Here is a 26749-nt window from a genome sequence, read left to right on the forward strand (position 1 = left end):
AAAAAAAAAAAAAAAAACTGTAAGCAAATAGGAAAAATAAATCAGTTTTCCCATCTCTTTTGTTAACTAGCATAAACACAAACAAATTACAAACCAAAATTACTTTACAAATACTAGTTTTCTTCCAATCATTTTTATCACAAAATTTTCAGAGAACTGTGACTGAGAAGCAGGAAGTTTCATCTTCTTACAACAAATTCAGCTTTACACAATAAAAGGAGTAAAGGGAAGAAACACTGTTAAAATTTTCTTTGCTCCAACATTGCAAGAAATAAATACTAAAACTGTTATGCTGCAGTTTAAAGGGCTGCACTGGATACTCATTATTAAGATGCTCTCAATTTCTGCAATACATTGAAAAGTTTTAACTGTGATTTTCCTTCACCTAGTGATGTTCTCAGAGGTAGCAAATATTTTTGTATTAAAGGTCATCTTAAGAATTTTCAAGGATGTGCTATGACAATAAATTTTTCAACATGCCCATTCCCAAAAAGGTACAGACATAAAAACGTGGATGAAACTAGCTTGTTATATTCAGGTAGAATCATAAATTGTTACTCACTTAGGACAAATTACTATTACGTGACTCTTTCAGATGTCCAAAACTGTTAATGACTGCTTCCCCAGAGGGAAGCAGTTTATTGGGCCTGCTGTTTAAAGGATATGACCCAGCTGGCAAGAGACTATGAAATATTAAGTGGCTGTGCCAGTGTTTGTGAAACTATCCACCCAGGAAGTCTTGCTTTCAGAAGATAACCAGTGTGCTTGTGTTAAACACTGCCAACCTTAAGGATCAGGGAATAACTTGACAAAGGTTAACAAGAAAGTCTATGTTGCATTAAGTTCTTTAAAATTATGAAGCTCACATGAGATGTTGAGGGTATTAGTAATACCTTGCAACTTGGGTCTTGGTGTTTAATTGTTGTGATTGGACTAATTAGTTAAATGTCACTAAGCAGCAGAACGAAAAGGAAAAACAAAACACTTGCTGGTGGGGAGCAAATCAGAAAATAGAATAATTTTGGGACAAGAGTATAAAATCAAGCTAAAGAAAAAAATATTCAAGGGTAAATAGGACTCATGAAGCAGCAGAGAACGCAGGGGAAGATGTCAGTTGATAGAAATGCTATGACGATGTTGACTACATATCAGAAATAGCTTCTTCTGTCACAAAAAAATGGCTCCAGAATGGTTTTGCATTATAAATTAGGTGAAGGACTCTAACAAGGAATTTAAAAAACTGATTAGCATAGAATAATATATACTGTTAGCATGCATTTTTCCATTTAAAAGTATCTAACGACTAGAACTTATGCAAACTTATGCTATAGGAAGTAGTAAGTCACAGGTAAGTGGCACTTAAGTGAAAAACAAAAAAGGAAAGCAAAATAACTGGTGCATTCCTGTTTGCTACTGACCCTCTTCAGTTGTTGTTGTAACTGTTCCCTCATGGACTCAGGACAATTGTCCAGCTGGGTCTTCTGCTCGGAGTAAAGCTCCTGAAGCCTCTCTAGTTTTTCCCTTTCAGCATCAAGCTTTACCTTCTCCTGAAGTTCAGAAACCAGAAAATAGAATAGAAATTACCTTCACACCCCAAGCAGGTGCTAGTGAACATTTCTCAAGGATAACACAAACAAACATCCACAAACCCTGGACATTCTGTGAACGTGGAAACATATCTTGTTAGTGGCTGGGATAAAAGGATGTAAGTGGAAGTTAAAGACAAGGGGATCGGGAGTTTCTGCATTCTCCAAACACAGTCCACATCATGGCAATGACTCCTGCCTTCCTTCCCTCCCTCCTTCCTGCCACCATGTTACAAAAGCAGGGAAAGCAATGGTCACATTGAGTGTTGGTCATTGGCTGACAACAAAAGAAATTCCAATCAAGTTCATAAGCAAGCCTTACCAAGAGTCACCCGTCAGAGACCCAGACAAAGGAAAGGGAGCATTCATCCCAATTACTGACATAGCCTAACTCACCCAAGGCATCTGCACGGCAAGTTTTGGAATTTACTGGTTTTGTTCTCAGGTTAGAGGAATTCTAGGTGTATTAATTGACATCCCCAACACCTGAAACAGTTCTAGCTATTTGGAAAACCTCAGAACTTATATAGTTAGCAAAATCTTAATCCAGAAAGATTATTCAAGGACTGAGAGAAGTAGGAAAAATGCAACATAGACAGCAGCAAGTGAGGAGGCATATCGGGCAGCTCAGACACACCAAAAATGTGACGGGGACTGTGGAAATACACTTTCCCACAATGACTGACATGAAAAATTGAAACACAAACTGCGAAAAAAAGAAAAGAGTCAGAGAAGAAAGGAGAAAGAAGGTAATCCTAAATCCCTTCCAAGTCACACGTGCCAATGAGACCCTGGACGTTCTCTAGGATGTAATAGGCAAATACTCTAATACCGTGATTGCATGGCCTTACAACGCTATCTCTTAAATTAAGAAACAGGCCAGGCATGGTGGCTCATGGCTCATGCCTGTAATCCCAGCACTTTGGGAGGCCCGAACCGGGCAGATCACGAGGTCAGGAGTTCAAGTCCAGCCTGGCCAATGTGGTGAAACCCCGTCTCTACCTAAAATACAAAAATTCACCAGATGTGGTGACACACGCCTGTAGTCCTAGCTACTCAGGAGGCTGAGGCAGAAAAATCACTTAAACCCTGGAGACAGAGGTTGCAGTCAGCCAAGATCGTGCCACTACTCTCCAGCTTGGGCGACAGAGCGAGGCTCCTTCTCAAGAACACAAAAACAAAATTAAGGAACAAAACTTCATTTTGTTTTGTGCCAGTCTTCCCAACGTGTGTTTTTCTTTTTATGATGCTCTGAACACTTGAAACAAATTTTAGACATGTTTTCTCCTCGTTTAACACCCTCAGCCTAAACAAAAGCACTTTATGAATGGCTTTGACAATGTGACCTTCAGTAAGCAAAATGACCACCACCTTCCCCTCCTTATATGCCCTCTATATAAACTGGTAGAAACAAAACTAGCTTCTAAACATATCACAGAAGGATTCTTTTTAAGGATTTTTCTCTGAAATAGTCCTATGAAATTATCCTTACTACTTTTTTTAAAAATCAAAATGGCCATGATTTCCTACGTAAACACATAGATTCTGTATAAAAGATGTTATGGTTCACATCTAAAACTACATGACTTCAATACCAGTTCACCTGAGTCTCCAATTTTGACTTAAATTTAGAAATGTGTATTTGGCTTTAGAAATGTAATTTTCATAAAAGTTCGGAAGTCATAAACCTGAGACCCCTGCTTCATATATCAATCTAAAATGCTTCCATAACAACTTAAAACTTTAACAGACTACAAAGAAAGTTTCTTCGACCTTCAGCAGTCAGCTTACTCACTGTACACACCAACTGTGCCAGGGCTGGAGAAAGCAATGGCATTGCTAACAGAAGAAAGGATGCTCACCTGTGCTGATCCACAGTAAAACTGAATATACTAGTACTGGCTAGGCTTTTGATTCAGAATTATTTTTTGCTTTAATAAAACCAGCAATAGAGAATACCTGTTGTCCTTTGGCTAAGAAAATGTATTCTTTCCTATGTGTATGCATCAAAGATTGCCCTATTTACACAGCAAAATAATTTTATCCCAATAGAGTTCTATTTCTAGGTACTGCATCACCAGGCTCTGCAGCAACTGTGCCTCCAAATGGAAAGCTAAAAAGTAATTGAAAAAGAAGACTACTTATTATAATTTAATAGCACATGTATAAAGCCCTAAAATTTAAAGTTATTTTTGATAGAAAACACTGATACAATATTTGATAATACAGAAAGCCACTGGCCTAAAACATAGTAGTAAACTCAAATCAACAACTAATAATAATTTTTAAGAAACCTATGTTTACATAGTGCCTTACTTCTGAGGTGCTGAAAATATTTCATAATTCATATAAGAGGGCATTTAGAAGAATTATGGAAGTAGGCACCATTAGAACTTTTTGCAGCTTCTCTGTCTATCAGTAACGCTGTGACCACTACCTGGGTCCCAGAGCAAAAGCTCAGTGGGGCCAAAGCTAGGGCAAAGGAAGTGAAGGGAAAGGATGAAAGAAGGCCAGTGGCAGGTGGGCCCAGCCGTAAATCAGAGGACCACAGAGGTGATATCCCTCCTGTGAGAGCCAGAATAGACCAACTTTCGGCCAGAAAGAAATTAATATTCTTCTATTCTATTTATTGCCCAGGAAGTTTTTAAAGGAAAATTAGCTCTAGGCAAGCAGTTAATTAGAGCTGAAAGTTTCACCTTCTACAGTGAATGTAAAATAGATGGCATTTGAGGGTTTAGGGAATCTTGCTTTTTAAATACAAAATATTAAAATGGAGGTTATTCCCTTCCTCCATATTTAAATTGGCAAACTCACCTATTCTAGCTACAATGGGTACAATAATATTTTCCAAACACCAAATTGGGAGATAATATAACTTTTTTAAAAAGATTTATAAATGTACTTTCAGGGAAAAAAAATGAATTAAAAAATTTTTTTTAAACAGTGACTCACTCTGTGCTCCAGGCTGGAGTGCAGTGGTGTGATCACAGCTCACTGCAGCCTTTAACTCCTGAGCTCAAGTGATTCTCCCATCTCAGCCTCCCAAGCAGCTGGGACTACAGGTGTGCACAACCATACCAGATTAATTTTTTATTTTTTATTTGTAGAGATGGGGGTCTCATTATGTTTCCCAGGGTGGTCTTGAACTCCTGGGCTCAAGTGATTCTCCCACCTCAACCTCCTAAAGTGCAGGGATTCTAGGCATGAGCCACTGCACCCAGTCTAAAATGCATTTTTAAGAAATTTAACACAATTTCACTTTATTGGAAAAAAAAAATAGGATTAGTAGGAATTAAAACACTCCAAGAAAATCCAGATGTACAAGAGGGCATTTATAAAACCACAAACAGAACAGGACTTTCTAAGAGACAACACTGTTCTCACTTTGACTTGTCTTCCCTCGATGTACCAGCAAAATCCAGCTGAGTCACAAATTCATGCCAGGTTTGACCTATTTTGTATATCAAGACTGACGTTCCTAGAACTCCACATTCTTATATTGACAAACGTAAATTATTCATGGGTAAATTAAGGTAGAAATCAGTTTATAAAATTGGGCCTATATTTGCTTCCATAGTGCGTTGTTTGTTCACTTGCCCAGTAACAACTGAAAGAGAACTAGAGGAGAGGAGAGAAAAGAGGGAAATAGATCCTGTCCTCATGTAGCACAGTCCAGTTACTCCATTAGAACAATGCGGAGGAGCTTTTAAATATACTGTTTCCTAGGACCCAATTTAGTTACAAATCCAGGGACATAAGGCTTAGTAACAAGCGTTTTAAAATCTCTCCAGGTTTTCTGATATGCAGCCAGGTTGAGACCCACTGACTTAGCCACCCAGGGTTACATGAGAGGCAAAAGCAATCAACTACAATTTGATTTTTCTAATGAATACACAGAACATTAATACAGGATCCACCAAAACTAAATATTAAAATATTTTGTCCTAGTGCCTTTACTTCATAGTAAAAAAGGCCTCTCTTACAAATAATATCCCAATTGTAAGTTTTTTACATTTAAATTAAATGCCTCAAGTAAACCAAACAAAAACTGTGACAGATCCCAATAGGCAATATACATATAGACAGGGATGATCATTTCAAATTCGGAGGCAAAATATTTATCATCTAACCATACAAATGATCAGGAGTGTTACAAAGTTTACACTAAAGAATCTGAACTTGCACACGAGTTACCAATAATCTTGAATGACCTTAAAAATGCAAGGCTCTCACATTTGTAATCCCAGCACTTTGGGAGGCTGAGGTGGGTGGACCACGAGGTCAAGAGATCAAGACCATCCTGGCCAACATGGTGAAATTCCATCTCTACTAAAAATACAAAAATTAGCTGGGCATGGTGGCACATGCCTGTAGTTTCAGCTACTCGGGAGGCTGATGCAGAAGAATCACTTGAACCCGAGAGGCAGAGGTTGCATTGAGCCAAGATCACGCCATTGCACTCTAGCCTGGGCAACATGGGCAAAACTCTGTCTCAAAAAAAAAAAGAAAAAAAAAATTTAAGGCTTATCAAAGGACTACTTATTCTGCTAGATCTCAAGGTGAGAGGACAATAACATAAATTGTCTCTCTTCTAAGTTGTATTACTGTAGGAATAAACGAATTTAATTTGCTAACCCTTTGGAGTTTCAATGCTACACAGAATATTCTAGAATACCAATTAAAAAACATTTAACCATATTTAAGTGTGTAATACTTGATAAACAGATGGCTCAAGGTTACAAATTTATTGATTTGTAAGGCTGCCAGATAAAACAGAAGACATTCACCTAAATTGGAATTTCAGGTGAACAACAAATGACTTATAATGTTAAGTATGTCCCAATTATTGCATGGGACATAATTACACTACAAAATAATTCTCTGTCTGAAATTCAAACGTACCTGAGGTTCTTGTATTTTTATTTGCTAATTCTGGCAACCCTGTTAGCATGATAAAGATTTTCCTAAAAATTAAAATCTACTTTTGTAATTTCCAAATTGTTTAGCACAGAACCCAGCACACTCTAGGCACTCAGGCCACATTTCATTAGACATGGGATCAGGTTTGGAATTGATGCAGTGATATGTTAAAATTTAAAGTCTCTAAGCCTTCATGTATTTATTTATTTGTTTATTTGACAGAGGTGAGGTCTCACTGTGTTGCCTACACTGGTCTTGAACTCCTGAGCTCAAGTGATCCTCTTGCCTCAGCCTCCCAAAGTGTTGGGATTACAAGTGTGAGCCTCCATGCCTGGCCAGCCACCACTTTAAAGGGAGGTCCATCCAAAGTCCTATCTGTATATCCTGAAATCCCTTTCCTTCCAGTTCCTAAACCCTGTGGTTTTGTTTGGGAGGCAGGCATCCTTATAGGTTCATAGATTAGGCAAATATTTTAGGCCCATAATCATTTATGTGAAATTCATCTTTCTTTTAACAGCTTTATTGATGTAGAATTCACATGCAAAAACACGGCCTGTGTTTAAGTATTCCTTTTGATAAGTGCGGACATATATATACATCCATGACACTATGTAAGACGAGAAGTGTTTCAGTATTGGAATATTCTAAACTTGATAGAGGTAACACAGATTACAGAGCATATATTTTATGACATTTCCAGTAAGGTTTGGAGCAGTACCCTCTAATCAAACATGTTACTATTTCTGTAGCTACATTTATGAATATTCAACCTTACAAAATAACTTTTTTCCCCCATAAAACTTTTCAGATTTTGGAATTGCAGAGGAAAGATTCTAGTCCTCTGCAAACAAATAATCATTGTTGAGTACTTGTTCTCTGCCTCTAAAGAGGCACATCCTATATTTATTTCTTTCTTAGATTTTCTTCCCTTTGGCTTTGACATTTTGATTATACAACTGATGGATATTTAGTAAAGAAAAAAACGAGAAAATCAGAAACTCAGCACTTAGGTAATCAAACAACTACCAGAAAAAAATAGCCTCAATCTGGAATCCTATTGACTTAATCCCCAAATCCCATTATACAATTCCACTTCCTCTGACCAGGGAGCTAACTTTGAAATGTAAGAAAGAGGCACGGGAAGGGCTGGGTCCCTTCTGCACACTGACTGTGACTTGGCACCTGTTCTGCACTCAAGAGGCATTAACACTTTGCTGAAGAATTCTGGGCTAGGCTCACTGTCTTTCCCTGGCTCCAAAGGAAGGATGGAGAGGAAGTAACAGGTACTTTGGCAAGAAAATCATGGGAAAAAAGATTTAACCATTTAACATACAATGGCATATGCTTACTGTAGAAACATTAGGAAGTCAAAGAATTTAAGATTTCACTCAGGAACATGTTGTACAGCACAGAGTGCTTTAAGCTTCAAACCTTCAAGTGTGTTTTATGTGTTTAAGTATGCAGGCTAGGATGGCAACAAAATGTAACAATGCATCTGTGTGAAGACACACAATATTTGTCCTTAAACAAAAGGATGGTTTGAGATTTATGATTACCATCTGGGTCATGGAAAGACCCTTGAGCAAGTCTACTGAATCAGAGCCTGTTTTTAACCATTTTATTTAATTTTGGTACAGTTGACTTGATTTTTGTATGCTAAAAAAAAAAAAAGCACAGATAAAAACAGATAATCCAGAAACAGAGGAAACTGAAAAACTATTTTTGGTTTCAAGATTTTAATGTTGCCAGAAATAGACGAAGACAGAAAACCTACACAAACAGATGCACACATCCGTATCTTCTTAGCCATTGCCTAAGATCAGGCTTTGTCTTGGAATGGGGATGGGGAGTGAAAGGCAAGGAAGCCAGTTCCCCGGTCAGGCCTTTGCCCAAGCTTGGCTTCATGGTGCTAGTGATTTCCCTACTGTCACCAGGCCCATTAAATGAAAACAGTTTACTAGACCAGAGGACCCAATCTTCTTCTTTCACTTGCATTAAGAAAATGTGATGGTCTCTTTGCTTACTGCTTCACCAAATAAATATACCCTCCAGGTTTATGTTCGAGTTAGACCCTGGTTTAAGGTTTATCAATGTTCACGGTGCCTTCATCCCTAATGAGGCTACTACCTGAGAACACAATAGGCAGGTGGCATGTATCTCAAGGTCAGAGGGAAACAGGCTTATTGATGCTCTTAACAGTGGTACCCCTAGGGGTAATAAACGGCCAGTGCAGGAAACTGCTGCAAAAATGTTCAATAAACACATAGTAGAATAAACTGTCTATATTTTATGTTTTCTATATAAGGATGCCTATAGTTTATACTTTATATGGTAACATATAAATAAATACCAATCATGTATAATACATATTAACTTATACTAAATATGCTAAACAAAATGCATTTCTAAATCAGCTAAAAGTACTATTACAGATCAATCTTTAGAGCCAAGAAAATAACATCAGTAATTTCACATCAAGATTTGAATGCTGATGGGTGGGCGTGGTGGCTCACACTTGTAATCCCAGCACTTTGGGAGGCCAAGACAGGCAGATAACCCCTGACATGACGCACTGGAGACCAGCCTGGACAACATGAGAAATCCCTGTCTCTACTAAAACTATAAAAATTAGCTGGGCCTGCTGGTGGGTGCCTGGAATCCCAACTACTCGGGAGGCTGAGGAAGAGAATCACTTAAACTTGGGAGGAGGAGTTTGCAATGAGCCAAGACTGTGCCACTGCACTCCAGCCTGGGCAACAGAAAGAGATTCCATCCCCCAAAAAATGAAAAATAAAAGATTTGAAGGTTGAGGTATTCTGACGTATTATCACACATTTTTCCTATGGCTCCGGTTTTGTCTCCAAAATGCTAGAGCCAGGCTTACAGGATGTACTATCCACATCTGAATCGGAGCTTGCCCAACAGAGATATCTTTTCAGGTTTTGCTTTTCTCATTCCAGGGTTTATATCTGACCACAGCAACAGGTGTATGGAAGAGGAAATGCGATCTCTAAGGGCAAAGGCCACTTCCTCCTTCTGTCTTACGCTCTGGCATGATGGGCCGTGTGACTACAGGCCTCCTGGCATGTGCAGGCGGGCAGCCCAGCCCAGCTGTCCTGAAACTTGGCTGCACGTAGCTCTTTGGCTGGTGTTTGGCTCAGTGTTTTGCTAAGGCCCAGCTTGGACTAGCCATTAGCAGGAAAATCCAACAACAATATTCCCAAGCACACTGGGCAGTAACTTGGCACATGCTATGGGCTGGATAAACAGTGTATTACAGTGCCCTAGTGCTTTCCTCTATTTCACAGGCTAGAGCAGGAAATAAATGTCTAGTAACCCCCAAACAAACATAAATTAGAAAATGTTTATCCGTAAAAAGAACAGCATGGAAAATCTAATCTGAACTGGAAAGGTCTAGGAAGACTTTTCTGAAAAACTAACAGTGATCTTGAGCCCTGAAAGACAGACCAATGAGGCATGGCATATGGGGAAGAGAATGCCAGGTAGGGGAAAACAGTATCTGCAAAGGACTGGGGTTGGGGGAGGGTGAATCTTTTAACAAATAGAAAGATAGAAAGGAAGGCGACTGTGAGAGTGACGTGAAGAATGGGAGGGTGGTGACAGGCTGGTGACAGATCACACTAAGGAATTTGGATGTATAATCAAGTACAGCGTGACACAAACCACAGCAATACAATCTAATTTCTTCTTTTTAACCACATTGGCTGTTGTGAAGAGAATGAATTGAAGGAAAGCAAGTGGAAATAGACTAAATAAGAGATTTTCTTAATAGAGAAGAGAATGCTGTTAGTGGAGATGCAGAGATGTTGAAGTAATTGAGAAATAAGTTGGTAATCAACTGGATGTAGGGGCGATAGGAAAGACGTGTCAAGATCAATTTCCAGGTTTCTGCTGAACATATAGGTGAAGAGAGACACAATTTCCTGGTTGGTAAAACTGGAGGATTGAGGGTGGAGGGTGGAAGCAAGGGAACAGATAAGATCAAGAGTTCAGGTATGGGTGTGTTCAGTTGGAAATACTCATGAAATATCTGAGTGGAGATGTCAGGTAGGCTACAGGATATGAGTCAGTGTTTCAAAAACGGTATGGACTAGCGAAATCCCTATGATAGTCACCAGCATATACAAGTTATTTGAAGCCATAGCAACAGAAGGACACGAGGGTACAAGAGACATGAGTTCAGATCAGAGATAAAGAGTGAGAAAGAGGTCAGAGAAATGGACAGAAAACCAGAAGGCTGTGGTACACAGAGGCCAAGAAGAGGGAGGCAGTGAAGAAGGACCAAGAAAAAGAGCTGTCCCCTGTGCCGGATGCTGCTCCGGAGTCTGATCATAAGGGACTGGAATGCACGCAGCAGGCTGGGTGGCACTGAGGTCTTTAGTAGTCTTAACAGGAGAAAATCTGATGGAGGAGTAGAGATCTAAGCCAACTGGAGGGGGAAGAATGTTTAACTGGAAAATGAAGAAAAGGAGACACAGTAGACTCAGAAAATTGATAAGTTTAGCTACAATGAAGATAAGAAAGGTAAGGCAGTAGCTTATTGTTAATGAATAAAGTAGTAATTTATTTTAAAAATAATAATGTTGGTATGCTGACAGCAAAGAGGGAGAAACTGATCCCAGGGGGTGAGGGTGCAGAAAGACTAAAGACCTAAAGAAGGTGGGATGGGATGACACACAGAGCACATCCAATGAGACTAGTCTTTGATGGAAGGAGGGAACCCCCACTTCACTGTGAGAAGATGGGATGCTTTTAATTTCTCTGCAGAGCAGGTGGTAAGATGATCTCTGAGTCAGAGGGATGAAAGTGGGCCGGGGGTATGAACAGAGTGTATGAAATAGCTGTGGCATTAAATGGTGGAATACATTTATTTGAGAAACATAATAATGTTTTCGCCAAGCTATGTTGAGTCTCTATTTGAGTTCAGTTGTCAAAAATACATAGTAACATCATCTAGACCAGTCTTTGTTTCCAGTTCCTTCATCCTCTTCTGGAGTTCCTCACCCAAAGCCAGTTTCTGCCATTTTTCACATGATGTGATGACAGACAATAATCCTACCTTCTAAGACCAACTAATCCCCTCACAGCTGTTTGAGCTGGTCCTATGCGTCAAGTCCCTGGAGTCCCCTCTCTGGTGCATAGCCTCTGTCAAGCCATCAAAACAATATTAGGAAGGATGGAGGTGGCTTCCTTGCTTGTTTCTGCCCACATTCCTAGAATTCTACCTGTACCTCTTGAGAATATAACATAACTTTTCCTGGGAAGTGAGATCTAACATTGGCTCAATTTGCTTCACTTTAGTGTAGAATCTGATACTAATGGGACATACACAAATAGAGTTCGTAGGCCATGCTATATGTGAGATACACAAAATAAATAACTATGCAGATTAGGACGGCAGGAGGGTTCACAGGGAACATGATACCCAATTCCTATGTTGAATGAGTTTTCCAGTATGACATAAATAGCAATAAAACTACTCTACTACTACTTACTTAGTATTTACTTGATAGTAAAATATTGATAAATATCAACACAAGACATCTGATTCCTCCAATGAAGGCTTCTTGCAGAATCTTTGAGAAGCATAGCCAGTAGCTGAATCCCTCTGGACTGCAGACTTAGACAGTCAATTCTTTGACTTGCTTTTGGCCTTTTGAGAAAAATACACCCACTACCCAAATACTACTTAAATGTTTGGGGGGCAGAATGAATACACATAAAATTTAATATGGAAAGTCTCTGCAGTTTAATTCTGACATGCTGGCCACCAAGAATTGATGTGTAGCATTTAATTTTACTTTTATTTCTGACTGTCATTTTGAGCTCATTCTCTGGCACCAAGATCAAATGCCCTTATTTATAGGTCTTAAACAAATAAGAGCCTAAAAAGAAAGTCACATTCAGCAGAAATTCCTTCCACACATTACCACTAGAACTTACTCAAACTAAAAAATTTTTCTTTTTCTCAGCTTAGTGGAGAACATGGTGAGTAAGGAAGAATGTGTTAAAGCTTAGTTGCTTTTTTCTTTCTCAAATTGGAATTTTCAGTTTTATTGGAATGTTTTTAGTTCAGCTCTAACTAATTCAGAATGGGAGAAGAGAGTAATGTATATTTCCCAGAGGAAAAAAACACATGCACAGACAAATCAAAAACCCAACTACCATTCTGAATTTTTAAATCTGCAAGTGATTTTTCTTACTTTCCCTAATAGATATCAGCCAACATTCAGGTTGTGATCCAAAATGTATATGTAGGACCTTTTCCAAGATAAGTGTCAACTGTGTTTCACAGATAACTTTCCTTTGGCAGTGTGGGAGGACTCTCCCCAGAAGAAAATATAGAAACTTCAATTCATTTGTCAAAAAGCAGTGCAATTGCATTGTAAACAATAGCAAGGCGAAGCAGGTGAGATGAATGGTTCTCATTCATCTGTTTAATAAACAGAAAAATAAAAAGAAATGAGGCAACCCTATTTGAATATGCTTAAGCCATCCCTATAGGGCAGCAGTGGTAAAGAACTTCCGTATTCTAAAAAATTACTTAAAAAACACAATGGAATCAGAAAAGCAGAAAGGCCAATGAAAAAAAGCAAACAAACAACTCACTCATGTCAAGTAGAATACAGCTGTCAGGAATATCGGCTCACAAATTATATGATATCTGCTTTCTCAGCATCAGCTGCCCGGTACCTGGCAGTTCTTAGTTTCTGGCAATGTATGATCTTAGGATTTTTCTCTAGTGCCACTGTCTCCAGGAACATGACACACAAATCCAAAACCACAGTAATCCATTCAACATTTAAATTCAATCAGTTGAGACCACCACTTTGCCCATGAAAATTGCATCGAAATATTTTCTTTTACCTTGGTCTTTTCACCAACAATGTTCTTTTCCAGTTCAGCTATTTTCCGGTTTAGATGATCCAAAATCTCCTTCTCCTTCATAAGTTCAGTTGTTTCAGATTGCTGTTCTCCATCCAAGAGAGCACATTCCATATCCAACTAAGGACACAGACCAAAGCTCAGAAGTGTTTCACCTTCAGGATAGTCTCAACTGCCCACCCTAGAGATACATTTGCAACTACAGACTTCCAAAAGTCATACTGTATCAGCGAGATTGGGGGCCTGAGAACACTCCAGAGAGCCCATGTGAAATCAGGATTCCCATATAAGAAAGCTAGAGAGCTTAGAATATATTCACAAAAAAACTAGTTATCTTATCACCTAACTTTTCTACTATAACCCCTCTTCTGCTCACTTCTCAAGGATATTTTGCCTATTTGCTTAGGTTCAAACTCAAGCACAGACCACCATGGGAGCAGCCACGTCCTTCTTTCTCTGTCCCTAGAGCATGGGAAGAGAAAGTTACCCGAGCGCAGCATGTGAGCTCTGCAATGCCAGCAGGAGGGGCTTCCAGCGTCTCTATACAAGACAACAGGTGAGCAGTCCCCTAACCACTTAAGGGCCTACTGGCATCATCTGTAAGGACAGACACACAGATCTTCCCTAGGCAGAATTACGTGCCCCTTCTCATGCGATGGAGGTAACATAAAAAATGCCACTGTCCTCCATTATAGTTATGCAATATGTGTCTGTCTGTTCCCTAGTTTGCAAACCTCTAGAAAGCTGGATCTATTTCTGAGCTGTGTGTGAATTTCATCATGGTGCCAATGTGATATCCAATTCACAATAAAGCATGCTCAGAAAACATTTGTTGGATTTGACCTTGAAATCTAAATACAGGGCACTTCAGCTGATAGATCCTATGTTAGGTCAGAAAGCACATACTAGTTAAGACAAAGTTGGTTGAAGATTCATAAAGTACATTAAAGAGAGTGTAGTACATTTATGTCATCTGGTTAGAAAAAAAAAACAGAAAAAAGGAATGTAGAAAAAGGGTATTTTTACCCTACACACAGAACCCACTGAATAAATGTTTGCTTATGTTGACTTCTATGTATCAGGGCTCCAAAGCCTGTACCTGAATGAGCAGCAATATTTTTAAGCTAAAGGAAAGCAAGAAAAGAGGGGAGAGGGTAAAAAGTTTACCTCTCTGGAAGATTCATCCATCTGATCATTTATGTCTTTGATTTTTTGTTTAAGTTCCTCGAGGTTGTTCAGAATGACTATCCGGGTGTCTTCCATTGCAGCCAACTCCTGAGATCTCTGTTCTTCACTTATATCCTCTGGGGTCTACGATTAATCAATACAGAAATGGATTATTCATACATCAGTTCTAGAATGTCCCACCTTGACTTGTAAACGATTCACAGGTCTAGCGTTTCCGGGTCTCCATGCCCATGTAGATTTTAAAAGCATCCCTGCAATTGCACGCTTAGAGCTCTGGTGTGTTTTTTCCACATTATGCCATCCTCAACAATTAGGCTCTCAAGAGACTTCAGACAAAACAACTTCAGTTCACCAATTCATATCCTTTTGAAGCTAAAAGAACTAAGAGATTATACAGATAAGAAAGATGTGGAACGTAGAGACGGAGTTGACTTCTCCAAGGTTACAGAGAAAGTTCAGCACAACAGAGAACGAGAACTGACAGAAGACTTGTGACATTGTCCTCAGGGATCTCTTGAGCATGCTGCTACGGTCATTACAAGCACAATATTCTCTGCCATCTTCAAGGTGAGGACATCTCCTATAAAAGCCTCTTGAATCTCTTAGGCATACTGTTGGATGTTGCTGCTAGAGTTAACTGCAAAGGAGCTTATGTATTTCCTTCTCAACACACATTAGAAAAGCAAGGGCACATCACTTTGGGGAGGCATAAAATGACTTAAGACTACACCCTCGGTATGAAGTTAATGGAAGCTTCACTTTCGTGTTAGTACACTATTTCCTGTCTTTGTCCTATAGACCTTCCTGCTATATAGCATCTAAGACACGCCCTAAAACAGGACACTGGCCACCATTTGTAAAATTACTTCATGGAAAAACTGGTTCGTTGGCAAGAAATAAGAAAGTCGAGAAACAAATTAAGTGACAGAGTGCTCAGATACACTCCTGAACGGAGCTAATGACAGATGCCCAGGGAAGAAAGCAAAATTGTAGATCACACACCCAGTCAAAATGCGACTGTTTATTGTTCAAGAAGAGAATGGAGTGAATACAAAGAGCCTCCTCCTTCTAGAATTTCAGGTTATCTTGGATGTCACCGGGTACAAACCAATCTTTCTATATATAATATGTGTCAGAATAAATATATCATTTATTCAAATTATCCCTTTTTGAAAAAGAAGTAATTTTTTGAATCAGGAAGTCAATAATTATACTGTTTCACAAATGAAAATTGAAAACAGCAGCCCAGTTGAGTAAATTATTGAATATTTGTCAGTAATTGTTAAAAAAAGCAGCTTAAAATTAAACCCCGAAAAAAATCCCTTTAGCATACTTCACTAGATTCACTTAATTTGACAATCTTGATAATACCTTTAAGAAGCCATCCATCATGTCATATTTCATACTCTTTATTCATATTTATATTCTTTATTCTTTATTCTACTTTGTAGCTTTTTGTTTTTTTAATTTTGAGACAGAGTCTTGCTCTGTCCCCCAGGCTGCAGTACAATGGTGCAATCTCAGCTCACTGTAACCTCTGCTTCCCGGGTTCTAGTGATTTTCCTGCCTCAGCCTCCCCTCCTAAGTAGCTGGGATTACAGGCGCCCACCACCACGCCCAGCTAATTTTTGTATTTTTAGTAGAGGCAAACTTTCAGCATGTTGGTAAGTCTGGTCTCAAACTCTGGACCTCAGGTGATCCCCCTGGCTTCAGCCTCCCTGAGCCACCATGCCTGGCTACTTTGTAGCTTCTTAAAGTGATTCAATTATTCAGAATTCAGTACCTCAGGTTTGTTAGGATGAAGGTAAGCAGCTCTTCCAAGCTTTGACATTTAGCTCTTTGTCATCTTACATCCAATATCTTACCAACTAATAAAACAACTGTTGACCTTTTTATCACAGACAATGAAGCTCATTGTCCTAATACTAAGGTGCCTGTTTTAAGCCCTGAGGAATGCCTGTAACAGTGAAACGGCATTCCAGAATCACTGCGAATAATCCTAGCAGGAAAGCCTCACCAAGGCCAGTATCCTGTTGGGTCAAGATTACATATTAGGTTTCTACTTCCAACATGGCTTAAAAATATCTCTCTCACAGGTGGACACAAGGCGTTAAGAAAAATACAAAACAACAGAACAATCTGCAAAACTCCAAACTTTAAAGATGGTTAGGAGTGGGAATCATCTGCATAATTCAAAGTTTTTAGAAAGTTTATCACAATAGATATGTCTCATGACAGACAACTTAAGATACTGTTTGTGGCAATAAAGCCACAAATGCCATCTAGGAAATGTTCATGGCTTTTCTTTCTAAGTTATTTATAAGAAACAAAATCTCCAGGAAGCATTCTAAAACTGAACGCTTTATGATAGAATGGGGTGAGGTCAATGTAATCTCATTTATTAACCAAATAAAGAAAACCAATAGAAAGCTAAGGTGTGGTAGCCACTGAGTAGCTTTAAGTATTATAGTGTCAGAGACATTGTAATTCTAAACATATGCTCTTCATTTTAATTTCTCTGGCAATTTTTTTTTTTTTTACAGTAATGGACAAGAATCTACTAACAGTGACATGTTTTAATAAGCACCTCACACATGTATGTGCATCCTCTAATATGTTATCTTCGGGGAAACTTGATCCATGCAGGAAAGGGGAGAGATGACAGAGGAAAAGACACTTTCTACCTGCCCCCTTTTCACAGATTTCTTCTTAAAACTCTTCTGCAGCCAAAGGAGACAGGGGTGCAAGGGACTCAAAAGGAGAAAGATGAGCCACCTTTCCAGACAACTTTTACCTCAGGAGGTGGTTCAGGAAGGCCAAGTAAAATTAGCATATTTCCAAGGTCATCTGCATCTGTAAGTATTATATAAAGCAAGTTCTTGACTGGTAACTCTCAAGTTTCCCAAATATCATTAAGATCGTTGTTTTGTATAGTTAAGTCAACTTACAGTGTTTTTCACATTCCTCTCTTCTCCATTTATCCCTAAATCGAGTATTAACACTGAACTTTGTTAGGCAAATAATCCAGTGTGCAAATTAATTGAAGAGGAAGAGCATCCAAAACAAATGGTTATGAGGTTGTTTTTTTTTTTTTAATTTTCTATCTCCTATCTCAAGGTAATATATTTCTATCTTCAGAAAGTCACAAGTAAAAAAATGTGTTTCTTGAAACCCATCAGCTTCCCTCACTTGCACTCTTTCTACACCGCTGTGTGGTACCCTGGGTGTCCCTGATCTTTCCTGCCTCTACAGGGCATACAGTCTTACCTCTCTTGCTACAACAGATGCTGCGCTAAGCTTCAGAGGCCTCCTATTCCACAGTTACACGCTCGAGCCATTAAAGACATCTGCCAGGATCTGCTCATGTACATACCAACAGCATTCTTGCCATAGCCCTCTCCAGGAGGAAACCTGTCTCCCAAAGATAGTCTTTAGAGAGAGCACACAGCTTAATGTTTTTAACAAAAAAATGGCAGATCTCCATGAAGGAAGAAATGTGAAAAGATTTAAAATCAAAAGGAAGCCAATGGCTGACGACAATAGCTCAACTTTTCAACGGATGGGTCATTTACTGTGCCTGAACACAAACGACTTTTGATTCCTCCCTGCCCCAACTTTCTTCCCCATCCCGATTTCTAATCACTGCAACTCTCTGCCCACAGAAACAGATGTCCTGTTCAGAATTACTCTCCATTGAGAATCAGTAAGGTAAACACGGTCACTAGCAAAAAGAAGGGATGAGTCAGGCGCAGTGGCTCACTTTTGTAATCTCGGCACTATGGGAGGCCGAGGCAGGCGGATCACCTGAGGTCAGGAGTTCCAGACTGGCCTGGCTAACACGGTGAAACCTCGTCTCTACTAAAAATACAAAAATTAGCTGGGTGTGATGGTGTGCACCTGTAGTGCCAGCTACTCAGGAGGCTGAGGCAGGAGAATCACTTGAACCTGGGAGGCAGAGGTTGCAGTGAGCTGAGACTGCACCACTGCACTCCAGCCTGGGTGACAGAGCAAGACTCTGTCAAAAAAAAAAGAAAGAAAGAAAAGAAAAAAGAAGACATTGATGTCCAACATGTATTCAACAGTCTAAAGTTGTGATGTATATGATGGAAAATCTCATTAGGTAGAAAAGGATTTCTGACTGGAAAACATTCAGTGTAAAAATCTTGCTGTAGTTAAACAAATGCACAAACTCCCCTGAATAATGTGATAGATTACTGCCGGAATTTAGTACCTTGACAATATCTTTCTCTTAAAGAATCAATGTGTCCTTCTCTTATAACAAAAGATTAAAGAATCTCACAGTTGAACTTAATAGTAAGCATGAATTAAGCAAATCAATACATTAATCCTTCTTATTCCTAAATAAGTAAATCCACCCTGTGAATATGGTATCTGCTTTTTCCTCTTTTTACTATTTTTGTTATTCTAATTTTAGTCCAATATAATTTTTATCTTTTCTTGTAAGCTCCTTCAAATCATTTTTAGAAGAAAAGTAGAGAAACTTAAAAACTAAATTGTGGTAGAAAAAAATTATTAATCTGTGTGAAAAACGTAATAACAAAAGATTTGGGGGTTCTGAGTCTCATACAAAAAGAAAAAGAAAAAGAATTTTTTTAAAGATTTTTCCTTAAACTCCATTTAACAAATCCTCAAAAGGAAGACATTTTTAAACCAACATATACCCAGAAGACTAAATAGTACTTACGAGTACAAATAAATCTTAAGCTGCTATATGTCCAAAAAATATAAAGTCAAAATAAAGACTACTTTTGATAAAAGGCTAATCTGCTTAACCACAAACAGCTCTTACTACTCAGTAAAATACAAGACAAATAAAACAATTAAAAAATGGGTGAATAACAAGAATAAGTGGGTCAAAAAATATAAATTATAACTAAAAATATGAAAAGATCCCCAACTTTATGCATAATTAAAGAAAAGCAAATTAAAACTTCTATCAATTTGGCTAATTGAAAAATTTTGACAATATGCAACCTTGGCAAGTGTATGGAGAACAAGGTGTGCACATAAACTTAGTGAAAGTGTCACCTGGAAATACAGACTTTTTTTTTAATATGGTCTTTTGAAAGTACAATTTGGAAATACTGAGTAAAATGAAAAATACACAAGCTCTTTGACCCAGCAATTCCACTTTTAGTAAGTGATATCACAGGCACATTTGCAGAATTGTGCAAATATATATATATGCTACAATATTTGCTGCATATGGATTTTATTAGCCAAAAAAACCCTGAATATAAATGGTAGTTGCAAACAAAAGAAAACCATTGTTCATTAAAAAGAATGAGGTAGAGCTGTGTATACTAATATGTAAAGATGCTCAAGGCATTTAGTGAGGGGAAAAAAGTACAGAATACTGTGTGTGTGTATCTGCCTGTCTATGCCTGTAACAGCCACATATACACAAAAATTATTAGAAAGGCAGGTAAGACAATTTTAGCACCAGTTTTACACCTGCTTATCACTCAGGTATATAACTGAAAGGGGGCAGGGAGAAGAGAAATGTTCTTTCTTTCTACTCTTCTGTGCTGCTACATTTTTACAGTGCAAATTTGTTACTTTACAGTAAACACCTGAATTTGCTGCACCTTGCTCAGCTAATAACCTATTAATAATAAGTAGCATAATAACATCACCAGTTTCCAGGCCAAAGCATATGCACAGCCCTAGACCCTAAATCCTAGTATCTTTGCTTGGCCAGCATTACCTTTGGTAGGATACTTAGATAAGAGGACTCGCTGGAAGCTTTCGGAAAGGTGGAGGATGGTGGTGGGGGAGTCCGGGTGAGGTCGCTGAGTACTTCATCATTCCTAGTGCTCCTGGCGGTAAGGAAGCTGGTACTGCTCTGACTGAGAATCCCACAGCTTGCCAAGTCTGTATCGTGGAGAGAATCTTGGCGGTGGCACCTGTATCTTGTGTCAGGGCTCATGAGGGCTTCTTCAAACACAGACTCCTCATCAGAGAGCTGCAGCTTCTCAAGCTCCTTGTTGATTTTCTGCACATCTGCCACGGTGGTCCCAGTAGATAAGCAACTGTCAGGCTTTGTGTATTCAGCACAGAGATTGAGGATGGTCTCCAGACGCTGTCTCTCCTACAACACAGAGAGGAGGGGAAGATCAGTGGGTTTGTGAGAATGAACACAACTCCAAATAAAAAGACTGAAAAGGCTGGGATGACTGGTGCTTGCATTCCACACATAAACCCAGAAACATTTGGCTGGTGATGGTTTTGATAATCTTTCATTGACATATTTAAGGATCCAGGTGAAATGGGGTTTAACAACACCCAACTTCCTCCCACACTCAGTTCTGGCTTTTACTCTCTCCCCTTTATTTTATCACAGGGCTGGCCCTAGCACACATCAGCACTCAGTAAGCCTCTTCATGACTTATCAGTGCTCCAAGGTTTCTGAAGGGCAGGGTTAGGGGGAGAGACAAGGTTTGGCTCTGTTCTAAAGGCCGGAGTGCAGTGGTACTATCATGCCTCACTTGAACTCCTGGGCTCAAGTGATCCTCCTACCTCAGCCTCCCAAAAGTCGCTGAGATTATAGGCCATGTCATTGCACCAAACACAGTATTTTTTTTTAAAACCTCCATTTCCTATCTCACCTCCTTCCCACCCTCTACTTATATATCTTTAATAATATCTAGCTTTTTCATCACTACTGACCTGTGCTTAAAATTAATTCTGTAACTTCCTAAATATTATCCTACTGTTAGACTGTGTTAGACACACAAAGAGAAAAACAGCTACTTATAGAATCTTAATTTAAAAGACCTAGCTATGTCTTCAGTTTTTTTTTTTCTTGAAATGCTTCAAAATTTTCAAAACTTTTTAATGCCTGGTCACCCTATAAAGGTCTTTTCCTACTAATTTCTTACATAAAGAATTAAAATTATAAAAAACATAGAATGTTACACTAAAAGGGAGAACATTTCACATCAAGTCCAGATAGACACCAGTGTAACTCAAATTTGTAGGTCATTAAATATTTGATTAATTTAGCTAGAAAATAAAATTTGTTTTTAAAAAATCAATATACAGGCCACTGATGTTTATAACAGTACTGAAATCTTACCAGACTCCCCATGTAATAGGTAGATATTTATGATTTTGAACTTTAAGTAAGTTAACTATATAGTTTGTGAGCAATAGGATATAATTTACAAAATGCTTCTCTGCTTCTCATAAGCCTAGACAGCATTGTTTGAGGAAATCTCAACAATTTGTAGGAAATCTCCACATCCTTACCTTTCACATTAATTCGAGGGCCAAAGTGAAAAAAGAACTAAAAACAAAAACCATCTGTTGTGATCACATTGACCACATGGAGAAGAGACTTCAAACGCTCTCCATAGAAAAACATTTTCCAAACTGCTTATGAGCAAAAAAGCAGAAAAATATTAAGCATCACTGGACTGCTGTTTTCATTTCAATTGCAACTAATTTGTAAAGACAAACTTTAGAAGACAATTAGCTCTTTATCAGGTGACGCTCTTAACAAGTAGAAAGTCAAACAGGAGCAGACCAACATAACTCATTAGGTTCCATTAAATACATTACTTAAATGACAAGACAGATATTTAAGGCATACCTGACTTATATTTGCCCTCTAAAGTAACCCCCCAACAAAAAGAAATAAAAGAGCAATAGTGTGAGCAAAAGGGCTATTAAACTAGTTCCTACAAGCTCGCACCTCCCTTTCACTGCCTGAACTTCTGGACTCCAGCTGCAGCTCCATCCTTGTGGCCTCTTCCCATGGCAGGCACTGATAGCTACACACCCTCATCTTGGGCTCTTCGGTACCCTGTCCATCCAGGAGCCCTGGCCCTTATTTATCTCTACAGTTTCCACCAGCTGCCAAGCCCTGCCCACCTCAGCTTTATGGGGAGGAAGCAGGGGGGACATAGCCTTCACTGCCTTATTTTAAACTTCTCCAACAATCTGGAAAAGTCTACATGCAAGAACATATGTAAGGAGAGGGATAAGATGTTACATTTTACTTCTCAACAGCATCTATAGTAGAGGCTAATCTCTAAAGAAAGAGATTCTTCTTCTGCTACTTAGGTAATTAAGTTGAAGCATCTAAACTCAGTCTTTCCTAACCTTTGTAATATAACATGTATACATCAGCTTTGGCATAAATATTTGGGATTATCTGAAAGTTGTCAATTTCCAATTACCTGGGCTTTAAGGTGCGGTCTGCAAAAGCATAAAAGATACTTCCATCTAGCCCGAATACACAGAAAAATTCCTCCCACATGGCCTTCCAAAAATAAGTTTCTTTTGCTGCCAGTGGTATTGCTTAATTCCAAAGGGAATAAATGATCCCAGCCTTGAGATGAATGCTATTTCAGACAGTGAAATGCAGTATTCAAAAGCTTGTGCACAGGAAGTTTGGTCTACTGGTATGTGTTTCTCTCTATTCTTATCACCCCATTCACAGCCAATCTGTCCAAGTTTGAATCACAGACACAAGCAGCACTGCTGCCCACGAGTTTAAAAGAAATCCAGGCAGCGCCAAGACACATTGGCCGTATAAAAGCTGCACCAAAGAAAAATAAACTGATGTCGAAAGTGCGTCAGAAAAAAGTCTGCAAGGCATTTCAGAAAGCACTATAAGCAGCCTTTTAAGGAAAACTCTGAACAGAAATGACTCTCATAAGATAATTTTCCCTTCAGCTCTCCGCACTCTGGAGTCTTCTTCCTTCCCATTCAAGCCAATAGCCTCCAACTGCATGACCGAAAGCCAGAATGACCATTTCAGACCAGAGCCTTTCAAGAATCAGAGGGCACTGTTAACAATTATGCTGGAATCTCAAATGCAAACTGGGATTGGTCCTGGCAAACTGTGATGTTTGGGCCCCTACTTAAAACTCAATTTTCTTTGAAGCTTCACCTTAACAACCTGCTATTTATAAGTCAAGAGGCTGGCTGCTCTCTGAGATTTCTAAATCCTACCCACCTTTCCAAACCAGCCATCTACTGTTCGTTCTCTTGAAAAGTCACATGTACAGAGGCTACATACCTTAATGGTCCAAAATATCAGTGCTAAGAGTTTAGAAACCAGGTCATCTTGAATCAAATTACTTTATATACATTTTTATTTTTTGCCTGTCCCATTTCTCCTTTTCTTCATCTCTATCTCCCACATATATCAAAGGAAGTGCTGAAGGAGGCACAAGACCTTAGAAAGTATAGCGGAAGGCGGTGGCTCACGCCTGTAATCCCAGCACTTTGGGAGGCCGAGGCGGGTGATCACGAGGTCAAGAGATCGAGACCATCCTGGTCAACATGGTGAAACCCCGCCTCTACTAAAATTACAAAAAATTAGCTGGGCATGGTGGCGTGTGCCTGTAATCCCAGCTACTCAGGAGGCTGAGGCAGGAGAATTGCCTGAACCCAGAAGGCGGAGGTTGCGGTGAGCTGATCGCGCCATTGCACTCCAGCCTGGGTAACAAGAGTGAAACTCCGTCAAAAAAAAAAAAAAAAAAGTATAGCGGAAGGAAAATGTGTGTAATTTTTCACTTAGAGTTTAAAGGAAAAGAAAAGGTTGTGGGCCAGGGGTATGTTTTTCGATCTCTGAGCTTTTTTCCATCTCAGAGGAATGTGTCTGACATTGTTCCCACTGCAGATTCGCAGCCCTCGGGAGAAGGTAACATCCATCTCCTAAACCCATCCAGGTGCTTTATAAGTGACACCAACCAGTCTAGGCCACAGGACGGTACACATACTGCATAAATACATACATGCACTATGCAGAAAACCAACTGCGGACCCTTAAGCACAGGTGAAATCTTTGCTAAAATCCTTTTGTTATAATTATGTTGGGTCATTTATTACTTAAAAGGTTGACCTTTAATTGCCAGATATAATTTAGTTGAAATGATTTTTTTCTTTTTAGGAGGACCTATTATAACTGGTAAATGTGAACTCATTGTCTAGTAATGTGCTGGGAATCCATAAATCAGAAAAGAGGGCAAGATGAAAATTTTTTTTCTTTGAGACAGTCTGTCAGTGTCACCCAGGCTGGAACACAGTAGTGTACTCATAGCTCACTGCAAGCCTCGACCTCCTGGGCTCAAGGGATCCTCCCACCTCAGTCTCCAGAGTAGCTGGGACTATAGGCGCACAACCTTGCCCAGCTGATTTTTTAATTTTTTGGAAGAAAGACGGGGTCTTGCTACGTTGCACAGGCTGGTCTCAAGCTCCTGGACTCAAGCAATCCTCCTCTCACCTCGGCCTCCAGCATGAGACGCTGCACACAGCAAAACACAGCGTTTCTACCCTCAAATCTTTAATAGGAGGCACAAACAGGTAATCAGTTATAAAAGCAGTGATAACAGAAGTTTATAAACAACCTATGAGTTCATAAACGGGGAAACAGTACACAAAGATTACAGAAAAACAAATTTGGGTCCTCAAGGATAAATATGAGTTTGTCTGGTCTATTGGGACAGTGGGGTGGGCAGGGCATTTTCCATAAAAGCACCAAAGAAGCAAAGGCATAGAGCTGTGGCATATCATGGTATGCTCAGAGATCAGCAACTAGTACATGGCTAGAGAGATGGGGTCTTTTGGGGGAAGAGGGATGATGTACCTGAATAGAAATGGGCCACATTTCTTCCTCTTATGGATTACGACAGCCCTAAAGAAACTTTTGGAAAAAGTTCATAGGTGCACCAACAAGAGTCAGGAATCCTGGTCTAAAAATGAGTGGCAGAATGAGAAAAGCTGGTGCTGACAGCAAGTATGCAGAATTTCCAGGATTCCATGTACAAATCCTAATGTCTCAATTAGGTAATGACAGAAAAAAAGGGGGGGAAACAGAAGCAATATCTCAAAGTCGGTTATATGGGTCCATTTGTTTTAGAGATAAATCCTTGAAGGGTAGTAACCGGGCTATTACGATCAGTTTACCTCTTTCTGGACACAGGGTAAGATGGCTCCTCTCTTCCTCACCCTCAAACTAGGTATGGCCCTCAGACTTGTACCAGCCAGTGAAGTGTGGAAAGCAATGTGTATCACTTCTGCAAGAACAGCCAGGGCATGATTCATCACATGCCTTGATCTAGCATGGCAGAGTGGCTCTCCAGATGGTGTTGGCTCCATCAGGCTGGGCCCCAAGTGAGGAACGCAGAGCAGAGGCCTCTTTTAACCCACACTAGTCCTAGAGCGTAAGAAAGAAATAAACCTGTGTTTAAGCCTTGGAGATAACTTTTTTCTTTTTCTCCAGCTACTTGAGAGGCTGAGGAAGAAAGATCACTTGAGCTCAGGAGGTGGAGATTGCAGTGAGCCAAGATAGCGCCACTGTACTCCAGCCTTAGAGACAGAGGGAGGCCCTGTCACGAGAAAACAAAAACAACAACAGAAAAAAAATTGCCTAACCACAGTGGCTCATGCCTGTAATCCCAGAACTTTGGAAGGCTGAGACAGGTGGATCACCTGAGGTCAGAAGTTCGAGATCAGCCTGACCAATATGGTTAAACCCTGTCTCTACTAAAAATACAAAAATTAGTTAGGCATGGTGGCAGGCACCTGTAGTCCCAGCTACTTAGGAGGCTGAGATAGGAGAATTGCTTGAACCCGGGAGGTGGCAGTTACAGTGAGCCAAGATCATGCTACTGCATTCTAGCTTGGGCAACAGAGCAAGGCTCAGTCTCAAAAAACAAACAAACAAAAAACGTGTGGGCACTACAGCTTGGGCCAGCCTCCCTGTCATGTGCACACTATCAGCTACCAATGCTTAACGCTGGTAGAGTAACACATTCTGGCCTAGAGGAAAAGGACATGGAAGTGTTGCCTTTGAAACTCTTTGGACTCTGCCCTGTGTGTCTCTTTCTTTGGCTAATCTTTATCCGTATCCTCTCCCTATAATGAATCGTAACTGTGCTTACGTGTTTGTTTTTTGTTTTTGAGATGGAGTTTCACTCTTGTTGCCCAGGCTGTAGTACGGTGTTGCAATCTCGGCTCACTGCAACCTCTGCCTTCTGGGTTCACGTGATTCTCCCACCTCAGCCTCCTGAATAGCTGGGATTACTGGTGCTCACCACCACACCTGACTAATTTTTGTATTTTTAGTAGAAATGGTGTTTTCCCATGTTGTCCAGGCTGGTCTTGAACTCCTG

General features: G+C 39.6%; 1 protein-coding gene across 18 annotated transcripts in view; it reads right to left on the reverse strand.

Moving 5' to 3' along the window:
* Positions 1-26749, reverse strand: part of PHLDB2 (pleckstrin homology like domain family B member 2) — a 226885-nt gene that overhangs the window by 42353 nt on the left and 157783 nt on the right. For 13 of the 18 annotated variants that reach the window (XM_017547812.2, XM_017547807.2, XM_017547810.2 and 10 more), the window contains 4 exons: positions 20329-20712; positions 14580-14723; positions 13395-13532; positions 1419-1547 (listed from right to left, as the gene is read on the reverse strand). In XM_017547812.2, coding sequence (XP_017403301.1) covers positions 1419-1547; positions 13395-13532; positions 14580-14723; positions 20329-20712 — 795 coding nt within the window. The remainder of the gene's footprint in view (positions 1-1418; positions 1548-13394; positions 13533-14579; positions 14724-20328; positions 20713-26749) is intronic. The other 5 variants (XM_017547815.2, XM_017547811.2, XM_017547806.2 and 2 more) reach the window with 1 other exon arrangement.

The sequence above is a fragment of the Cebus imitator genome, unplaced genomic scaffold, assembly GCF_001604975.1.
Source record: "Cebus imitator isolate Cc_AM_T3 unplaced genomic scaffold, Cebus_imitator-1.0 Scaffold201, whole genome shotgun sequence".
NCBI lineage: Eukaryota > Metazoa > Chordata > Mammalia > Primates > Cebidae > Cebus > Cebus imitator.